General features: G+C 35.7%; 1 protein-coding gene across 1 annotated transcript in view; it reads left to right on the top strand.

Moving 5' to 3' along the window:
• Positions 1-6,153: 6,153 nt before the first annotated feature.
• LOC145688899 (uncharacterized) overlaps positions 6,154-14,387 on the top strand; it is a 37,045-nt gene continuing 28,811 nt past the window's right edge. Inside the window, exon 1 of the mRNA XM_081763067.1 lies at positions 6,154-6,236. Coding sequence (XP_081619193.1) covers positions 6,195-6,236 — 42 coding nt within the window. The 5' untranslated portion in view covers positions 6,154-6,194. The remainder of the gene's footprint in view (positions 6,237-14,387) is intronic.

Genomic DNA, 14,387 nt, shown 5'->3' with positions numbered 1-14,387 from the left:
TTTCCCTTTGAGTGTGGTTCTGTCATCAGCACGCCATTTGAAGAATCAGATTTTTTTTTTAAAAAAAAGCTTAGTATAGGGAACGATTTTATACCTAAGCAGCACTTTACTTATTTTAACGTTAGCTAACCTAACTCGCATTTAATGTAAAAGGGACAAACTACTTAATGAAAATTCGATGGTATTGCTGCAAAATCAATTGGCCTGTTTTCTAAATTATTTAATACAATCTATTAAATTACAAATTCCTGTAGAATGTTACGAAAAATATGCTAATATTATAGTTATTCGTGCGCAGATCTGATCTATTATCAGTACGCAGTTTCGCTTTTATTTGTTTTCATAGTTACAGTGACTTGTTTTGGACTGTCATCTATTAACAAGAATATAAAGCAAATTCAATACCTCTATGATCGTGTAAAAATTGTTTTAAGTCCATTCGAGACTCTTGTTCAAGTGTCTTGAACAATACTCCTTTGAACGTGCATTAGGCATTGCCTTCTTAATTAGAAACAGCGATAACTAGAAATTAAAATTGTTAAGCGTAATTTGTATGATTCTTACACTAACGTTAATACATTCCTTTTTTCTAAAATGTGATCGTGTCAGTTAGCTTAAGATCGCATCCAAGAGTATAGGTGGAACTTAGCTCAATATTATGCAAATTGAGTTGCATTTTACAGAAAATGGAACCTTTTTCAATTCAATTGCCAAACTGTTCGTCGCCTTCGGCCAAGAGACGAGTCAGTCGAAGTCCTGTTTACACAGTCAACTGGTTCGAAAGTGACGTTAATCCAATTGAATTTACCATAAATCGACTAATTAAAAACGAAAAAGGAGAGCAAGTAGCCTTTAATTTTGATTGACATAATTGAACGAAATCTAAAGAACGAGTTCGACGTAGTAGCTTCAATTTAGACAACGATGCATTTTTCGTTGCCGTCCCTAATCTATGAATCTTTTCAAAACAAAGTAGTGAGGGAAAATGAAAACAAAGAACAAAAAACTTCATTGAAAATAAAAGAATGATGCTCAGTTGCATCAACCCAGGATTAATCTATTGATAGAAATGAATTTAGGACAGAATGGCAGGAGGACAAAATGGCAGGGGACATAATGGCAGGAGGACAAAATGGCAGCGGACAAAAATAAAACTAAAGTTAATAGTCGAACTGAGGATAATGGGAGTTCCGTGATGCATGTGACAGTGTTAACATCTCACAAAATGAGGTGCAGAAGAGAAAGTGGTTAAAGTGAACAGTTTTCATCGTACACTTATTTTATACATCTACAAATACTCATGAAAACACCTAGATCCATCTACAACTACTTTACACGTCTTCATTTAATTTATTTTTTACTTTTACCAATTTTCATACTCTGACCAATTGGGTGGCTGGCCCTTTTCTTCCCGTTGGAACTCCTTCACGATCTTGATTGCATTTATACCTTATTTAAACTATTATTACATCCTATTGTGACTATACATTTCTTACATTGATTTCGACAAACTGTTTTTATGATCTTGAATTTGCACTATGACAATTTTTATTCGAATACATTTTCTTAACATACTATATATAACAGGCAATTCGACTCAAAAGTCGACCAAGAAATGCAAATGGCGGCATCCGCCATTTGTAAATTTCTTTACAATTTTAATACAAATAATAGAATTTATGAATAAGTACGCGTAATTCAAAATACACACATTTTTAGCATACCTGACTTATATAGCTGATTCACCTATTAAAGCACCATTAATGGTGAAGAAGACACGGCAAGACAAGAGGATAATGTGTTGCACTGAAACTGATTTGAAAAGTATGTCCACATCAAGGATCTTATAAAATAGAGGATGTGCCCTTACACCAAAATCTTGAAGCCATACGTCACAGTTTCACCACCCCTACTCTGCCCACTCCACCCAACAGGATCGCAATGTTTTGAGCCAACAAACATGGCGGAAACGAAAGTAGCCAATCAGACGATTGCGGAAACTAGAGTAGCCAATCAGACGTGCCGATGCTCGGTTGTTTTTTTGGCTTCATTATTTAATAGGATGAAGATATATATGGGCAGATCCTCTATTTTATAAGATCCTTTTTCCACATATAATCAGATTCAGATAAACCGTTGAAACTGGAGAGTAATCCGTGATTAGCGTTTTGTAGGGAAATACAGCTGTGAGTTAGTTGTTACTGCGATTATCTCAATCGTCCCTAAAACAAGAAAGAATTATATTTCTTTTAATAATCTATCATTAACCACAATAAAATGATTAAATCATCAAATTTGCACTACTTTATTATAATATTTATTTTATTACAGTACAACCCCTCAAATCCGAACTAATTGGGGCTGAAGCCTGTTCGGATTACCCGGGAAATAATATTACGTACTTATTTCGTCACTGAATTGGCGGTAAAAGAACGACTGAGGTTAAACAGGGTGGCCCAGTGGTCCAAAGGGCAGTGACCTTGACTGGCGGGTGTACACTCATGTCCAAAATGATTGTTGCATATCTATAACTGTCTTCTTGTAAGAATATAATTAGATAATGATTTAGAATAAGCATTAAGTCCAAAAATGTTAAAACCTTAAAAAAAAAACTAAATTTATGTGATTAAATCTAATTTTTTCATTTTCCAGCTGTAGTTATTTTTTTCTCTTGAGAACGTGTTCGGATTTGCCGGGTTTTCGGATTTCCGGGGTTCGGATTTGAGGGGTTGAACTGTAATTAGTTTATATGTTCACTGTAGTTTGTAAATTGAAGAAATTAGATTTAGGTGGTCACCTAGTACAAGTGGACACAGTACTTAAATTTTTGTTACATTTAAGCTGATTATCTTTTTAAACAATCTACTTTACTGCATGCCACTCTCTTTCGTTCAATTATGTTTTAGGCCATACGGCACCATTTATTCATTTAACAGACCTGCTGACATTTTAAATCTTTATAATTTCGCTTTATTGGAGTTGAATATGCCCTTGTATATTAAATACTATAGTACTAAACACGAAAATCAATTAATTAAACAATCTGGATCAGTAAATCAGAACAGTTAACTATGTATGCCATAAAAAGAGAATTGCTCCAATCCTTGCATTAAATTTGCTGGAACGTTTTCGAAATTTTACCTAGATATCTAGAATAAGAAACTATTGCTTGCTGGTGCACTGTTAATCAAACACAGAAAACTGAATACTATCATGCTTTCAACAAGGAGAAAGCAATAACTTTTTTAACTACCATATGTAATTACCTGATGTGTATAGTTAATGTTAAAAAATGGGTGCATATTTACTGTACGTATTCATATTTTTGTAAAATTTACAGAACAAAATTGTAATAATATTTTAATAGACTAATGTGTAAATATCAATATATGTTGTACTCCTACATGTGCGATGCATATCTACATAAAAATACATTAATGATATTTTAACTTGTTAACCACGGATTCATCCATTATATAGCCATTAACTACTATACGAACTATAAATTAAATACTTGAAATCAATGTCCTAATTTATGACGCGCAATCATAGAAATGCCCAAGAGTTATGATACCTACTCTGCATACTTATGAAACTTACGTTAGTAATGTGTTATATTACTTTGGAACACAAATATGCTAATAATGGGCACATATCGGGATATTACCCATAACAGCTTTATTAACATATATATAATTCAACACGTAATGTGTTTTTATGCCATATATAGTGTTTGCGCTATCCTCGTTTATATGTATACTCACCGTCGCTGATGCGCCTGCTTCATTTGGACACTCCCGCTCGGGCCCGGTTGTGCCCCTGTCTCAGTTGGATAATATTCATGCTTTTAGAGGCCATCTAGCATAATTTGGTTAGTGCTTTTCGGTTAATAGTTCTTATGATGTACATACACTAAAACCCTCCTAAAATGAATCTGTACAGATATATGAAAGTCCAAACCCCAAAAATGCTTAAGTTTCAGAGATGCGATTTACAGAAAAATAAGTATATATGCAATGAATTTAGGCGTAGATCCGTACAATAAATCTGCACCAAAATATGTGATCAAATTTACATGAACATTATGCAAACCCAATAGTAAATTAGTAAAACAAACTTTGTTTACTTAGTTAACAAGTGCCACATTTACGTAGACTAGTGCTACTTGCTGGAGTTGAGCAAAACAAACTGGCGATACAAATATAAACTTAATTCAAAATTTGGATTTTTAGAAAAGTATACGACTCAGGATCGCGGGCGAGATTTTTGTTGCGTACCTGTTAAATAAAGTACCGTGGTGTAACGCAGTCATGAGGTGAGCTATGCAACCTAACCTAATTTACCCTACATTTGAAACTAATGGCTAAACATTGGATGTAAAGTGGGCTAACGTAAGTCATCTGCTCTACTCTACCGTAGGTAGAGGGGTTCAGTTAAAGAAGTGTGGCTCATTAGAACATTAAGTTACTTTTTCAGCTTTTTGCCTACAATATCTGATCTCCAGATAAAATAAATTACATTATCCATAAAATTAAATTGAGCGCCCCCAATATTCTGAAATGTCAAAAATACAGACTCCTTTTAAGTATTTGGTATGGCATTTTTTCTTCTTTCCAGAATATCTTCGTATTTGTCCAAGGATGTTATAAAATAGAGGGTCTGCTCATACAACAAAACCTTGAAGCCATACGTCACAGCTTCGCCACACCTACTCTGCCCACTCCAAGCCACTAAGATCGCGTTTCGAGCCAACAATCATGGCGGAAACGAGAATAGCCAATCAGATGATGCTCGGTTGTTTTTTGGCTTCATTGAGTTCATATGATGAAGATACGTATTTGCAGATCCTCTATTTTATAATATCCTTGTATTTGTCTACCTTCCCGAGGATTGAAGCTCTTCGTCCGCTTTCTTTCCATATGTAGTAACAGAGTTGCCACATGGTATGCGAATCAGTTTTCGGTTGTTACGAGTTCTAGCCAATCAAATGTACGATATTACATGACGTCATGTCGTAAACGTAATAGCTTTATGGAACTTCCGATTATTCGTGGATAAGTTCACAAACTGTTCGTGCAACAATCTAAGATTCTTATCCAAAGATGAAAATAACCAACGGATTGTCTTATCTGATTTTAATCCTCAATTTGTGCAACTCAGCATGAGTCAAATAAATATCCAAGAGCAACGACTATGTCGCGTCCACACGCCTGTTAAAACTAAATGGATGTATGAAATAAATAATAAATAAATCGGCGTTGCCTCCTCTGTCGACCACACGTCAGCTGACATACACGGGAAGAATACAGTTAAGAGGAACGCCTGCATTTCCATCCTTAAATCTTCGTTGAAAGTAAAGGAATCAGTCAAATAAATAACGAAGAGCAACGTCTTTGGCGCAGCCGTTCCACACTTTGGCGTTGCCAACCGTAATTCCTGCTCAATACCGATTTGAAAATAAAAAGACATGAGCGATATAGGCTAAATAACGAAGAGCAACTCCTTCGGCAATGTCGCTGTCGAGAATAAAGAAATGAGTGAAATAAATAACGAAGAGCAACACCTACGGTAATGTCGCTGTCAAGAATCAAAAATGTGTGAAATAAATAACGAAGAGCAACACCATCGGGTATGTCACCAATCATCTCAGTGACCCCGTTCACCCCTATACTATTCGTAGATAAGTCTTACCCCCGAAACATCTTTTTTAGATTAAAAGTTGTATTGTAACAAGTTTTGTTAAAATTACTCCAGGTATTCCAGACATATCCTATAATATACACAAATACATACGTACATTTCTATAAAGGTATATGCCCCTTTTAGCCCTTCTTAAAACGGAAATTTTAGGAACACTGTAACATGGATTCGTTTATTTCTAGTGAAGAATCTATTTACCAAGTTTCATCTTCCTAACTTGACAACCTCGTGAGATACTCAACTTTTAACTTAAATCATGACACTCCACACTCCACCCTTAGTATGGGCATTTTTATAAATTTAATGTCATATGACTGTTGGAGTGCTAATGTTCAGGACCATGCCAAATACTTCGATCGGCCAGTAGTTTATTGCGTGTCTCTACTAGATATAAAATCACATTTCCTTTTATATAATAGATTAAACTATATTTCTTTCATTTTATTTTCAGAGGCAGAAGGGAAAGAGATAAATCCAAGGTTTTCCTTAGCAGAATGATGATCAAGATTTTAGCAGCTCTGCTAATAATTACATTGGTGAGTAAATGAATCTACTAGTCACTTTATTTTCTCAACTTTACTATATGTATTCCCATCTTCTTTCTCTCCGCTTCTTCTACTTATATGGGGTTGACGTTTCTGACGATTCTTCTCCATGAAGTCCTGTTCCGCAATTCTTTACCTATTATACCTTTTCCTCTGAATTCATTTTCTTCTTTGTCTCTCTCTATCTCTCTTCTTATCCGCTTCCGTTGCCATTATTCTTGAGACCATGGAGTTGTTTGTTCTTCTCATTAGATGGCCATATCACTGCAATCTTATTTGATATCTCTACAACTTTGGTTGTTCTCATTACTTTTTCATTCCTCACTTTGTATCTTCTTCTTATCCGACACAACACATCCAGCGTAATATTTTCATTTCGGTAACATTCATTTTTTTTCTGTATTTTCTTTATTGGTCATGTTACTGCTCCATATACGTACTGATTACCTAACCACTGTTTTTGTAAATCATCGGTTTGTTCTTTACCGTGATTCTGTGGTCACACAGAACGCCATATATTTTCTTCCTAATTGGCCACTTCTCTTATATGATATGTGTTACTTCCACGTCGAAATCACCATTCTTGACAACAGATGAGGCTAAATATTTAAAAGTTTTCACTTCATTTAATATTTCTTCTTAGGTATTCACTTTTTTCGCACTAATTTTGAGGTCTCTATCTTCCAAAGAACTCCAACTCTATAATTTCTTTTCATTTTCCCCCTTATTTGTATTCCAAAGTAAAATATCGTCGACAAACATCTTACACCAGGGGATTCCATTGAGCTATATTATGTGTAATCCAACCCTAACAGGAATTTGGCATGGTAATCTCACACTACTTCTTACTTGGTTCGTTGCTTCTATATACATATCTTGAATTATCCTTACTTTTTTCTCTGGCACTCTTGTTTTCCTCGGACGTTTCCATACTACCAGGCGCGGTACTCCTTTGTAGGCTTTCCATATCAAAAAGACCCTATGCAGTCCTATTTGTTTTTCTGTTGTTTTCCCATGGTTTATCTTAATTTATAACTTATAGTAGATAGAATACATGATTAGTACGTAGATATTATTTACATATGAGTTATAAAATAACAAAATATAATGTGTAGACTATCGAGAAATGTTGCATTGTGAAGATTTTCAGGATACGCCACTAGTAGATATTCCGTCGATATGCTCTGTAAACATGTCCTAGATAGACTCTGTTAACATCCTGTAGAAATATTATGTGGTTATCCCGTAGATATACTGTGATGACATCGTGTGATATACTCTGTAGACATTTCGTGAATATATTGTAAAGATGTCCTGTAGATATACTCTGTAGACATTTCGTAGATATACTCTATAGACATCACGTACATATATTCTGTAAATATCCTGTAGATAGACTCTGTAGACATCCCGTAGATATATTCCGCCTTATACAGAGCCGTTTTGACGTATGATTAGCGTCATACTAAAGGTTTGAGTAGTGCAGGAAACATATGTTAGTCGTACTCTTAATATAGCACTAATAATGAATCAGAACGACTCTGCATAAGGCTCATTATGTAGTTATCCCGTAAATATACTGTAAAACATCCCGTAGTTTTCTCTGTAGACATTCCTAGATAGATACACTCTGTAGACATCCCGCATTTTATTTGTTTTTACTTATTTAGCATATTTTCACCTAAAAGAGTTCATTTTTTACTTCCAAACTATGAATAAGTAAGGAAAGCCTTACAGAATGACTACGTCTGTCCGTCCGTGCCCCTGTCGACAGATATCAGAGAAAAAATGGTCAGATATATTGAATAGTGGATTTCAAAGTCAATTCAATGTCCCAAGAATAGGTTTCATATGTCCCCTTAATCCTCTATTCAGTCCAGAAGTCCTAGAAATTTACCATGTCTGGTTTCAATATTTATTACCATAGATCAAATCGCTAATAGATAGTAAGATGCGATTTAGTGTTCCAGAGATAGATTTCATATCCACCCTTATCCCTCTCTACTAAAACCGGAAGTGACGAAAATCTACAACCACTCCTGGTTTCAATATTGATCTCCATAACGTATAAGCGATATCGAGAAACGGCTTTCTTATATGAATTCAGCGTCCCACGTACAAGTTTCATCTCAATCTTCATTAGAATCACTCATTATCATCATCACAGATATTCTGCCGTTATTAGCAGATCACATGCTGCAACTAAGAAGCATGCTCAACGGTCTTCCGCTAATCTCTTCATCCTCATGTACGATTTCTGTTTTGATATCGTTTATTAATTGTAGTTACCTTCATCCCGTTTCTTTCTTTCCTGCCATCATACCCTCTAGCACATCTCTCATGATACAGTTCCTTTTTTACTCAATGTGCAAACCAGTTTCTCTTCCTCTTCTTAATAATATCTAAAATTGAAAGAAGACACTAAAGTATAAAATTATCAATATAATGTAGTTTTATTTTATATTATAATAACTATTTTGCAATATTTTAAGGCTACCGTCGGCAGGCTCGGTAGCCCAGAAAATATGTCACTGGTTCCAGTCACCATGGCTTTTGCCTTTCTGACATTTATTTTCATCCCATATTCTTCATAGCCCTTCCTCACGTTTTCTAATATCTTCTTGACTTTCTGTTCAGATTCAACAGGCGCCATATCATCTGCAAATCGTATGCACCTAATCATCCTACTTCTTACTGAAATACTGTCTTCATTTTGTAGGCTTTTATCACTGTCTCTTCTAGATAGATATTAAATAATGTAGGAGAGACAGTATCTCTGTCGAACTCCCCTTCCAATGCACGCCCCTCTATCATTTCCTCCCCTTATTCTAACAGTTACTTGTTGGTTCATATATAAGTTTCGATTCCAACCCAACTTTCTTTAGAACTTCGAACAACAATCCCCAATTCACGCGGTCAAAAGCCTTTTCTAGGTCAATGCGACTTAAAATATTGTTTTGTTAGTATGTGTCCGTCCGAGCGTTACTCCGCTCAATAACTCTTGAATGGATACGAATTTCTTTTCTTTTCTTTCTTTCATTTTTGCAATAGATAGCTAGAGCGATTATTTCAGCCGAGTTCATTAATAAAATCGGTTCGTTAATATCTTAACTGGTAACGGCACTTTAACGGAGGTTATCTATAACACACAGGTGGGCTATATTCTATAGGTGGTTATCTATATTTCATATATGCAAGTATGGGATATTTGGTAAGTGACTATCTAAACTAATTATGGCCTATGGAATTCGCAGGTTCAATGCCACGTTCACAGAAGCTGTTCATTTGACTGGATCCAATTTCTACTTTGTATTCGTATTTCTGCAAGATCCATCTTAATATTGTCTTCCCATCTGCGTTTAGGTCTTCCTAATGATCGTTTTCCAATTGGATTTCCAGTTAAAATCTGGAAATGTTCGTACTTTCTTCTGTTCTGGGTATATGACTCGCCCACCTTAATCTCCTAGACTTAATAACCCTAAGAATGTTTGGTAAAAGATATAAATTATGCTGTTCCTTGTTATGAAGTTTCCACCATTCCCCATTCACGTTTCTCTTGGATCCGAATATTCGTCTCATAATTTTATTCTCTAATACTTTCAGTCTACGTTCTTTCCTATTCTCTTTATTGACTTTACCAGAGTTTGTCTTTCTATTCAAACCGAAAGCGCTGAAATTCTTCAATTTTTGGTTTCAGTATTAATCGTAATAGTGAGTAAACTTGAATATACATATATTGAGAAGCACGGCCGGATCCAAGATTTTCTGATGGGGGTGCACCAATAATTACTAGTACATTTGAATTACGTTTATTTTTTAAATGCCTTTAGGTATCTGTGATGTGAATGAGGAGTTTTCCCGAAAATGTGTCTGTTCTCGGTAAATCCTTTTCCTTCAACCTTCAGAAAATTGACAACTATTGCTTTTGCAAAACTCCGCTTTCGTTTATACCCGAAACGAAAACATGACATGACATTTTCGGAAATTATTGCTATTTTCACTGCTAGATAGTGTATACTCACAACGAAGAGGAAGGTGGTGAACGTGTGGGGTGCACTTCCCTAATTCCGGCCCTGTTAGGAAGTAGTTTCTTGCTATTGGTTCAGTACTATAAGAATAGGTTTCAATTCCGGTTTTTGTCTTCTATTGAAACCGGAAGAGCAATTTGAAATGGATTCAGCTTCCGAAGAAAATGCTTGATCTTGAATTTTCTCCTTCTATTCAAATTGGAAGGGTTCGATTTCCGGCGGGAGCTCATATGGTTCGGGTTCCACGTTAATCAGTAGGTCCCGTTTCATATAGCCTCGCTGCTGAAAAGGACGTTAAACTCAAAATCACCTCAACTCAAATTGGAAGTGGTACACATTTAGGATTTATTGAGTTGAGTTGAGCTGATTTTAAGTTTAACGTCCCTTTCAGTAGCGAGGCTATATGAGACATGGGCCTACTGATTAACGTGGAATCCGAACCACATGAGCTCTCGCCGAGAATCGAACCCGGGCTCCCATTAGGATTTATGGTTTGAATTCTGATTAACATGGTGAAAAATAGTCAAAAGATTACTAGTGTTTTTTGATACGGACTCAGTACCGCAAGAATAGAAAAATGAAATGAAATGAAATGAAATCTTTGAGTTTTACGTCCCACGATTATTCCGCCTAGGCTAATGATGTTGAGAAATGAATGGAATGAAGAAAATGGGAGGAAACGGGAGAACCCCGAGGAAACCCACGCACACGGTGTTTGTCCATCACAAGGTTCAGTTGGCGGAAGCAGGGTTTGAAACCGGGACCCTATGCACCAGAGGTGAACGCTCTACCAGTGAGCACCCGCGGCCCCCTCAAGAATAGGTTTTATCTGTGATTTTGTTTCTGTATTCGAAACTGCTAATTTGGATTTGTAAATTGGTGTTCATAGTGTGAAAACAACAATAGAAGACGACAAATGGTTTTCCAACATAGATTCAGGATACCAAGAATAGATTTCATCTCAGCTCTTGTAATTCTAACACTGAAACCGGAAGTAGGTAAAAAACGTAGTACAACTTCCGGTTCGAATATTGATCTCTTCATAGTAATACGTGTAAGAGATAGCAGGAATTTGTTTTAAATATCTGTTCAGCGTTCTAAGAGCAAGTTCCATCTCTGATCACATTTCTCAATTGCAAAGGGAAGTTATAGCGCTACTAGTTCCGGTTTCAATGGTTAATTCTCATAGCTTGGAATATGAAATGAATACAGTACAATGTGAAATGGATACAGTAAAATACAATATGAAAAGAAACTCACTTGTTTCAATTTGAATTTAACCTTGAGGAATACTTAATGAAATTTGCCTTTTAAAAAATTACTAATAATTCTAATTTTACAAATGACATTGTTTATATATATATATATATAAAGTTACCGTTGACATGACGACAGTGCTGTTGTTTATATTGAACACTCAATTATACGAGGAGTGATCAGAAAGTAAGGTTACAAAACCTGCAGTGAAACATGTATATATTGTTTCATACAACGAATACAGCCAACAGATAGTACATACATTAGGTTATTTTTCGACATAATCTCCATATCGGTTAAGGCACCTGTCTTATCGTGGGATGAGTTTGGAAATTCCCTTCTGGTAAAAATCCTGTCCTTGTGTGTTCAGTCATGTTGTTACTTTCCGGTGCTGCAAAATATCGTGCACAAGGTAACGAATGCTTTCGAACGACATTCCCAATTCTGTCATCAAATGCTGTAACGTGATCCTCCTCCTGAATCAGCTCCTCCACGCTAGATGTTTTCAAATCTGTTGATGCCATGCTTGGTCGCCACTACGGTCCTCGTTTGTAACGTTTTCTCTACCAGCCGCGAATTTTCGACATCATTCTGCAACATGCTAACGAGATATTACAGTTTCTCCGTAAACCTATAGCAGCTGCCGATAAATTTCAGCCGCGATTACATGTTTCGCCCACAGAAATCGAATTACTGAGCGGAAGTGATGCCAATTCCTTCAAAGCCGTTTTCCCTTCACAAGCTTCAGAATTTCCCTTTTCCGGACAAAATTTCCCTTCATCCAAACCGTTCAAGTACTGTATTTAGTAAACGTATTTTTAATCGTTTTCGCTTCCACCCCCTTACCCCAATCTTATAACCACATACAAGCAGATACCTGACAGCCTTCTTTTGAGCTTACGCAGAATTTGAACTTGATTTGTTGTTGGGACCCGGACAAATCTGCCAATTACCAAATGCGCCAAACGCGAAAATGACCAAATGTGCCAATTGTGAAAATGGACAAATCAGCCAATGGACAAATCTGCCAATGGACAAATCTGCCAATTGACAAATCTGCCAATTACCAAATCTGCCAATTACCAAATCTGCCAATTACCAAATGCGCCAAACGCGAAAATGACCAAATGCGCCAATCGCGAGAATGGACAAATCTGCCAATGGACAAATCTGCCAATTGACAAATCCGCCAACTACCAAACCTGCCAATTACCAAATCTGCCAATTACCAAATCTGCCAAACGCGAAAATGACCAAATGCGCCAATCGTGAGAATGGACAAATGAGCCAATTACCAAATCTGCCAATGGACAAATCTGCCAATTGACAAATCCGCCAATTACCAAACCTGCCAATTACCAAATCTGCCAATTACCAAATCTGCCAATTACCAAATCTGCCAATTACCAAATGCGCCAATCGTGAAAATGGACAAATCTTCCAATTGACAATTCTGCCAAACGGAAAACACCCAACTCTGTTTGTATTATCATCAAATAACTGGATAATCTAGTAAAAACATAAAGAAAGAAAGTATTTATGAATAACAAGCAAGAAACTAAGAGTAATTAAGAGAAAGTAATCAAATCATCGCCCAAATATTTGAGGATTTGAACGAGGTAATCATTTACAATAGCATTAACATTTACTTATTGGGGGAGATCGGGGCTGGTTGACGAACTGCATATAACTCCTTCATTAATTAACATAATGAGCTGTTGCTACTGTCATAAAAGAGCGACCTATGGATGCAGCTGACACCTTTATATGGAATTTGTAACTTGCGGATTATTGTGTCTATTAGATAAAGAGTGTTTTTGCCAGTCTGAAGTATTTTTTTCAGTTCTCTGTTACATCACAGAATCGTCACTACTTGGGGTACAGAGGTAAGTAATATAGCATTAGTTAGATCTGAACTTTGTTTTTATGGATATTCAAACAATAAAACGTAAATGCCAAACAATTGCTGAGTAATTACGACTTTGTTGCACAAAATGGGCTTGGGGTTAGTTGGCGTATAGCATTTGGGGTTGGTTGGCAAGTGCGCCAAACAACCTCATGTGAAATTTTATTTCATTTTATTTTTATTGTTACATTGTTTGTTTTATTGTTATATAGTTTACATTTCTACCAATCTTTTACTTCAATGTTATAGAATAGCATGCAGATATTGGATTGCTGTCAAAATTTAGAAATCGAGAAAAGACTGTATGCCGGACTCTGAATTTTCTGAATAGGCCTAATTCTCAGGATCAAGAATATTTTGCATGTGTTCTTTTGTTACAAAAATAGAGGCCTAGCTATTGCTTTTTCTTTCTTTGTGGAAAGTAGGAAATAAATTGCATTTCTCGATAACTCAGCTAAAACATATCTTAGTTTCTCTTAGCTACTTTGTGAACAGCGAGAAATAAACTACCTTTCTTGATAGTTCAGTTATTTTAATTACATTTTGAATTAATATGAAGAATTAACCTACACCAAATCATATTAAAACTGATGTGGTTTGATAATCTTGTAGCTTTCAATGTCATGACAACCAAGCTAGAATAAAAGAAAGAAGTTTTCATATTTCATAATGCTGATTCTTTTAAATGTTGTGAATAAAAGTAATTTCAAACTTCAAATAGCCTACTTCATTTCAATATATATAATAGAATTCAGAAAAATAACGTATATTTCTAATAAACCCAATTTTTTGTGTGCTTTGCTATATTTAAAAAGAATGCCAATTAGCCCCACGCTATCAGCCAACCAGATTCTCAGTAGGGGTCGGTTGGCATACTCCGTTTTAAAAGAAAGAAAAATTATTTCTCGAAAACTGAAAGCAACAAAACAAAAAAAATGGAATTTATTAGAG

Source organism: Thermobia domestica, chromosome 7, assembly GCF_964235325.1.
Source record: "Thermobia domestica chromosome 7, izTheDome1.hap1.1, whole genome shotgun sequence".
NCBI classification, from domain to species: domain Eukaryota; kingdom Metazoa; phylum Arthropoda; class Insecta; order Zygentoma; family Lepismatidae; genus Thermobia; species Thermobia domestica.
Note: the sequence above shows the minus strand (reverse complement) of the source record. Positions and strands in the feature narration are given on the sequence as shown.